This window comes from Medicago truncatula, chromosome 3 (genome assembly GCF_003473485.1).
Source record: "Medicago truncatula cultivar Jemalong A17 chromosome 3, MtrunA17r5.0-ANR, whole genome shotgun sequence".
Classification (NCBI taxonomy): domain Eukaryota; kingdom Viridiplantae; phylum Streptophyta; class Magnoliopsida; order Fabales; family Fabaceae; genus Medicago; species Medicago truncatula.
Window position 1 is genome coordinate 41630521 of NC_053044.1, and position 8740 is coordinate 41639260.

Consider the following 8740-nt stretch of genomic DNA (forward strand, 5'->3'; position numbering starts at 1 on the left):
CTCTAACCCCAATGCCCCAGTACACCCACACTCTCACAAAGCAAATATTTAACCTAAGTCAGATATAAGCTTAAAGTGCTACTGACTGGTGCATCTAAAAACAAAGAAACTAGATTCAATATATAGCCTTGGTCTTCACCTTGCTTCACTAAACTAAGCGATGTGGAATATAGTCACCAATAACTAATATTTTCTAACCTCCTTCTTTATTCAAGAAACTTGACAATCAAACCCAACATTAATAACACCACCACAAAGCCGTGGCTCTATCAGTAACAAGTGTTTTAAATTTTGGGTGGAGAGGATGGTAGTGGGCAGCGACAGTGAAGTGTGATAGTGTAAATTAACTTTTAATTAAATTTAAAATAATTTTTTTATTAAATTTTTATAAGTACGTTGATTCCCCGTGCTTAACACAAGTATCATACTACTTAGTTAGGCACAGATTATTTTACACTAATGAGTTGATACTTTGCATAATGTCTACGTAGCCCTTGTTAGGCACGGTTCAGATTAATGTACCTTGAGATTGCAAGTTTGAATCTACTTGGAGATATTCATATTTGAGTCAGCCTTTAGCATAGTAATGGTGATATGATTTTTTAACGAATTTAAATTTCCCTGGTGAATATTGGCTCCGTATTGTTTCTCCCTCTTCTAAATAATTAATAATACCAATTGCATAATCATATATCACACCATGTTTTAAAAGCTTTCTTGTTACAAACAACATTTTCCAACTGGAAACATTTTGGATTTTGACCTAGACAAATAACATTATTGGGAGACATTCTAATTAACATAGTTTTAGTTTTTCCTTCTTTAAAATTAACATTCCACTAGTTGGATATATAGCTAAAATCAGAGGGAAATAAGTGCTAACTAATTTTCACTTATACAGCCAATGTCATCTAGAAATTTGCTCAGATTCTTATTCGAAGACCCTCCTTCCTTCATAGCTTCACTAGCCAAACTCTTCCATTTCTTAGCATTCCTTCTAAGTTCCTCTCCTTTTTCTCCCTTCCCCATCACCACTTCCAAACACTTCATAATTTCCCCAGCTTTCACTATACCTGCTTCCTCATCACGTTCCACCCTCAACCCAGTCTTCCACAAATCTTCAATTAACTTTGCATTAGTAGTTTGATCTGTCCACTGGGGAAATGCTACCATAGGAACCCCTGAACCCAAACTTTCCAAAGTCGAATTCCATCCACAATGCGTCATAAAACAACCCAAAGAACGGTGCGACAAAACCTCCACCTGACTACACCATTTCACTATCTTCCCATTAACATTCCTCTCAAGTTCCTCTCTACAACTTAACTCATCACTATCACCCTCCTCTTCTTTTTGTTGCATAACTTTTTCATCTCTAATTACCCACAAGAAATAAAATCCAGAATCCAACAACGCACGTCCAATTTCCTCCATTTGTCTCTTGGACAAAATAGCAAGAGTACCAAATGAAACATAAACCACAGACGATTCATCCTTTGAATCCAACCATTCAAAGTAATTATCTTCTGATTCAACATCGACAACACCACCACCAGACGAAGTATCATTAGGATCTTTACCGCCCAAGAAAGCATATGGAATCAATGGTCCGATTGGTATCATTTTGATCTTACCAACATCAACGGCTTTTAGTGCCTCTAATTCAAACTCTTCAACGGTGTTAACAAGTACTGTAGGGTTGGTTTCTTCATCTAGAACTTGAATTTGTTCTTTGAAAGATCGAGTAGCGATAGTATATATATTTGAAGATAATAAAAAAGAGGGAAGGTCACGGCTTTCAAGAGAGAATGACAATCCTGGTAATGATATTGAACATGTTTCATCCTTTGATTTGTTTGTGATGTAGTCACCATGTTCATGAAAGTAATAATAGTAGATATCAAAAACCGTTGCAGCTTGAATCCATAATAGCGCTGATGGGAGGTGAAGCTCACGTGCCACCTTTGCGACCCAAGGAATGATGATACCGTAGGCTAAGCAAGTGAATGGACGACCTTCCTGTTTGCCGGAGAGTATGATATTTGTTAGAAATTCTGAGCAGTGGCACTTAAGCTCGGACCTGTAGGCGATGAAGTCTTCGTTGCTTTCGAAATTTTTACCGTCGTCGTAGCCATCAGAGAAGGTGGCGAAGGAGAGGCCTGGGATGGTTGGTTTGTTGATAAGGCCAGTGTGTAAGTAGATAGTTGTAGCAAAAGTGACTTGTGCGCCGAAAGAAATGAGACGCTTGGCGAATTGGAGTGCAGGGTTTATGTGACCGTGTAGTGGGTATGTGATGATGAGGAAGTGGTGGTTTTGCGCCATGGTAATGGTGGCTTGTGAAAATGCAATAGCACAAGCTAAGTGTTCTTATATAAGTGGTGACCGTGGTGACGTTCTAGGTGACCAAACTCTATGTGATACTCATGTATAATTGGTGGTATAGAAGTGATTTGGATATTATTTTTTTAACATTATTTTTTTTAACGCCCATTATTTTATGGAAACTCAAATGTGTCCCACGTTTTTGAAATAGATCACATATGAAATGATGAAATCCACGTGAGTTTGATACAATAAAAGACCGTGTGTTGTAGAAAATATTTAAAAGAAAGAGTTTTTAACATTTCTCTAATGTCTAATGGTGTAAATTTATTTTGGGTCTGTTTGGTTAACCTAAAAAAGAGCTTTTAGCTTTTAGCTTATAGCTTATAAGCTCGTTTGACAAAAAAAGCTCTGTTTGGTAACACTTTTTCACCATGAGCTTATAGCTTATTTCACGAGCTTATAAGCTATTTTTCAGAAGCTATTCCAAGTAGCGTTTGAACTTATAGCTTATAGCTTCTCACTTTTTCTTCCAATTTTACCCTTATTATTTCATTTGAATTGTATTTTTATCCATTATAATTTTTATAATAAGCTACGTAATAAAGACTACTATCCCTTTATTCCAATTTTTGTATATATATCAGCTGACCTTTTTTTTTTTTTTTGAAAAAATATATACCTTCGTTTTTTTTTTTACGAAACAAAATATTATTATTCTATTAGTGTTACTTTTTTTTTTTTTTGAGGTAAGTGTTATTTTCTTTATTCTCTGTTATTAGTATTACTCTAGTAGTGCTACCTTTTTTTTTTTGTTTTTGAGGTAAATGTTTTTTTTTTATAAAGTGGAAACACTTCAATGATAATAAATATAAGATAAAATTTTAGTGAATAAAATTTAATTTAATTTATAATACATAGGATATATTAAATTAATAAATTTAAAGTATTTTTTTTTTAAAAGAAAAATTAGTTTACAAAATTACAAATACTTAAATTAATGATATAATTTTTATTATGAATTAAGAATACCCTTTATGTCATTTTACATTTATCAGCTAGTTGAACCGCTATTTTTACCAAACACTTCAGTTAGCTTATCAGCTAAAAGCTATCAGCTATAAGCTATCAGCTAGCTTATCAGCTATCCGCTATTTTTACCAAACAGAGCCTTTATTTTTAAGGATTTCAGCTTAGGATGATTGTAATCTTGTACTAAATTCTTATGGTGAGTTTGGGTTGATACATGCACAACCAAAAGTCATACAAAATTTGATTTTGTTTATAAATAAACGCAACCAAATTTTAGCTTATCAAGTTCGACCGGCTACATGAATTAAACGACACTATAATGTATTATAAAAAATTGTGTCTTTCTTTAACCCATTATTTTCTTGATCTTGCTAATAGTTTCTCTTATAATCTTTTTACATATACTCCTACATTTGGTGTTCTGACTTTCCTCCATATGATCTACACTCTTAACCACATACATCTATGTCTAGTTTTTACCATCTTTTCTACCATAAGTGTTACCCCAATTCTCTCTATGACGTCGTCATTTGTAATTATATCTCATTTAATCATATCATACATCCAACACAACATTTTAATTGAATTTTAAGATAGATTGCGCTCTCCTCTTTAAAAAAAAACTTCGTTCCTCAAATAAATTTATGAGTAAACCATTAAATTGATCTATATTTTTAATAAAACCACTTTCAAATTTGTCACATGTTCTGTTAATATTTCAAACTAGTCTCTATCTTTGTCAAAAATTTCTCAATTTTTTCTAGACAAGACGAGGCACCGACACTCATGATGTTGTAAGCTATGAACAATTGAATGAAATAAGACAAGATAATCAAGACAGCGGGACAGGGGTTGGTCCTTCCATACCTGCCTTATACGGTTATTTTTTAAAGTTAATTAAGAACTTGGAACAGGGTTGGTCAATCCATCCCCACCTCGTATGGTCATTTACTCATTAGTGACAATTAATCTTTGTTTTAAACAGTACTTCATTTCAAATCTTTGTAAGTCAAGTAAAAAACCTTAACATGAATATACATTTAAACTTAGCCCCTTATTTGGTTATATACTAGTGTAACGTCCCGTGTCAAGCACGGGATACATTTTATTTAATTTTTTTTAATATGATTTAAGTTTTAACAGATTTTTTAAATATTATTGTTTTTGTTTCTTTTCATCCATAATTTTGGCGTTATGTGGTATTTTATCTTCGTATTTAAAATTGAAAAATAAATAATCATTTATTGAGATCAAAAAGTTAAATTTTATAGATGACTATTTTTGTGAGAGTGATAAAATAATCAACAAAAGTACAATTAAACCCAAAAGATAAAAACACTATAAATAATTAATATATTTCTAAAAAATTAACTAATTAGTAAGAGTTTGTATTAGCTTTGGTTTGTCAGTCATTCAATATATCAAATGGATATGATTACCTATGTTTTAATTTTTCACTCTTAATAAAAATATTAATTTTTTACTTAATCACAATGATCTCTATGATCGCGATTATAAATAAAAAAAACCTAAATTCAAAATTTTAGTTACATCTATTATTTTTATTGGTTTCATAAATAATATTCATTGAAATTATATTTTTTAATTTATCAAAATAAGCACATTTTTGAATAAAATTTACCTCATAAATATATGTATATTTTGTATTTCATTAAAAAAAATGAATTTTTATGTTAAATTTTGAATATAAAAAAAAGCATTAACAAATCATGCTTGGTTTTATATTTGTGAACAAAAAATAAGATTAAAACAGAAAAACAATATTTTTAAAATAATAGGTTATCGATAATTATTCACACTTAGAGAAACTTAATTTTTGTATTTACTTTAGAATTTGTGGAAAGTTTAAGACATAAGTAAATTGTAAATTGAAAATATGGAAACTGGTTTTTTTTTTTATTGAAGTGTCAATACATGCAACAAAAACGATTTGTTCAATTGAAAATTGAAATTCCCAAGACAATAAAAGAGGTGCCCTGCATCACCATACAAATAACATTATACCAAAAGGTGTACAAACTTTACCAAAATAGACCTGTATTAAAAAAAAAAACCTTATTAACATTCTTCAACTCCTCAATAGTGGTCCTAGGAGTAAGTAAGAGAAACTCCTCATTTACAGGTATGCGAGATGAATTTGGTAACTGGATCAATCCCGATGCAGGATAATTTGTATTTGCACTAAGAAAGCTATAATAAAAAGTATCAATCAATAATATTATAACTTAAGAAGAAAAAAAATGTTATATTAAAAAATATTTATATACCTTTTCCTTAGTTCCTTTGTTTCACCAATTTCAGGATTGAATGTGATTCTAGTGGAAGAAAATGCATTTTGCAATGCTGGTTTTCCTATCATTAAGATTCAAAAGTATATGAATCAAGTATATATATTCGTATAAACAAACAATCACAATTGCTAGTCATAAATTATTACCTTGAAACAATTTAACTTTTGCCAACATAATGACTACAACAGCATTTTGAGATTCACCGGATGATAGGAAAGAGTGCAGCTCTTCAACATACTCTCCAAAAAGAGTACATTTAAAATTGTCAAAGATTATACAAATATTAATAAAAATACTATAATACAGGTCTTGAAAAATTACAATTACAAACAAAAAAAAAAATCAAACCTACCCATTTGAATCCAATTCAATGACATTCATTTTAGTTTTTACACCATCTGTTTCGTACTCTCTTTCAACTCCAACTCCAATCATGACTCCAATTACATCTGCATATACAACACACATTAAAATATCGATCAAATTACTATTTATTATTAAAAGAATATAATGTACAATTGAATCATATTAAACAAAACATTTTATTAATTCAATATATAAATTATTGTGTTATTTTTGTAAGCAAAAATAATATTTAAAAAAATCTACATGAAGAAAATTATAATCACTTACCAACTAAGTAGTTGTTGTCGTAAGATTCATTGAAAACATCAGGTGCAGGTGTAAAGGAATACACGTTTGTTGGGACCAAAACAGTTTTAGATAGTTTGACTTTTGTGTTGATTGTGAAATTCAGTTTGTATTCGTTGCGTGATGGTCGATACAAACCACTGTTGCTAGCAACATCAGATGAGGAAATCGTGAACACCATTCCCTCTTGGAGTTGCTCCTTGAACTTGTAGATCAATGTTCTTCGTATAGACACACCAATTCGATCACCCTAGATAAAAAAGATGAGACCACTATACTTTAAACAAAAAAAATACTAAAAAAAACAAAAAAGAAAAACGATATGAAAAAGGTACCTTTCGATCCATTAGAACCAACTCCATGGAAAATGGTAGTTTTTTTATTTTTGTAGTCTTGACCAAACCAAGCACGAACAACCCTCACAACCAATATCCACGATTGTTTTCTTATCGAAACATTAGAGATGAAGTCGTGTTTCGTAGACATTTTCCTTTGCAATAGAAAAATTACAGAAATAGTTTAGAATATAGATATCAGAGTACCATAACGGTTAATATAAATTAATTATCAATTTGACCGTTTTAAAATTAATATTAACTACGTCTTTAATATTATAAAATGTGCATTAAACGATTAAATTATATTTCATGTAATGTACAAAAAATTAACTTCATAACATTTGAAATTTAATTTAATATTTAATAATATTTTATAAATAATTATGTAATATAGTTTTGTAACAAACAAAAATTAATTATACAACCTTAAAAACTAATTAATACAATTAATTTTTTAATTAGTAGGTTAATGCCTTAGTGTAACGTCCCAAAATTCAAAATATAATTTATTCAGTTTATTTATTATAATTTTGTAACCAACCAAATTTTGAATGTTACATATAAATGTTAATTGAATATTAATTAGATTAATAATTATTTGATTTGTAACGTTCAAATTTTTATTGTAAAATATAAATTTTAATCGAAACAGTAATTATATTAATCATTATCTGATTGTAACCAACTATTTACTTTATGTACAATTTAATCTTAAATAAAAAACGATTTTTGATAATAATTAAAATTATTAAGCTTGTATTAAAAATTAGGAGGAATTTTGGGAACATATGCCAAGTAGGCTTTTGATGAGGTGGACATCCTTAGAGGAAAGGAATTTAAAATAGGCTATTTCTAAGAACTCTAAATTGTTAGTATAAAGATGCTATCTGCTGCAATTTTAAATAACGTCTACAACATAGTGAAATTTGAACAAATCACCATTCTATTCACTATTCAACCACAGTTGGGGTGGTTGATTCAGCGATGCTGCGCTGCCGTTTTTGGTCACGTTCGTTTTTGACAGTGGCACGCTCATGGGTTGATGGATCGGTATCAGATTCTTTGAAACCCGTGAGGGTCGTTTTCTCTTAACACGGTGTGGTTGATGTGTTGTTCACCGGTGTGGTTGTTCATAGAGGTACTGGTTCATGAAACACAGGTTCTGTGTTACTGGTTCGTGAAACCTCTGGTTTGGTGATTGTTGCTTTCTGATTTGTCCATATCTGTTGAGATTTACAGCTTTCGTGGAATTTGGGCTGCTGTCACCGTTCTACTGGTTTTGTTGTTGCTAACACTCGTTGTAACTGTTTATTGCGTGAGAGTTTGATGTGCTCAAAAGGGCCATGATGCTTGCTGTTTTTGTTGCAGGGACAGTTGGTCCATGAATACGTCCATGTGGTCGGTTCATACGCCAATTTTAAAAAAATGGGGCTGTTGGTACATGAATCTTGTCCGTGTTGGCAGTCGATTCAAACACCATCCTTCAAAAAGATGAGCTCATGCTTGTCTCTGATTATCGTTCAATTGTTGAGTAAACGTGTCAGATTAGACGTTTTCCTCTCCGGCGATCAAGTTTCAACTCGAATTCCCAACCTACCGTCGTCGTCATCCTCAAGGTTGTCGTCGTTCTTCAAGAACTGATAAGGGGCACACTGTTGTGTTGATCTAGATGTTTATGGTTGTTGCTATTTTGGTCTTATGTTTCCAGTATTCCTCCCCACGTCGGAAGGAGGGTCTTATTTGGTTTGTACTTTGGGACCCGAAAGAGTGTTTATCTTGTTGTGTTTTGCAGGGAGAGGATGATCCGTATTGACGGTTGGTCCATTCACCGCGGACTAGACCTCTACTCAAGAGGCTGTTATAATCCATTTGTTTTGTTTTTAATTTTTCATATTAGCTGTTTGGGTAGACCTCCATTTTATCGATAAACTGGTTAGGTTTATATCCCCCACTTTTTTTTTATTATGTATTTTTTTTCCTTTTTTTAATAATATATTTATGAGCATTTGACAGAAGATTAGAGTTGGGTACCAACTTAGTTGGAAGCCACTCTTTGTTTATGTCATTTGCTCTTGCCTTATAAAA

General features: G+C 31.4%; 1 protein-coding gene across 1 annotated transcript; it reads right to left on the reverse strand.

The window, feature by feature from the left end:
* Positions 1-662: 662 nt before the first annotated feature.
* Positions 663-2416, reverse strand: LOC11438516 (phloretin 4'-O-glucosyltransferase). Its single transcript, XM_003601659.3, has one exon. It carries the CDS (start codon positions 2320-2322, stop codon positions 883-885), a length of 1440 nt encoding a protein of 479 aa, XP_003601707.1. The 5' UTR covers positions 2323-2416; the 3' UTR covers positions 663-882.
* Between the last annotated feature and the right edge of the window lie 6324 nt (positions 2417-8740).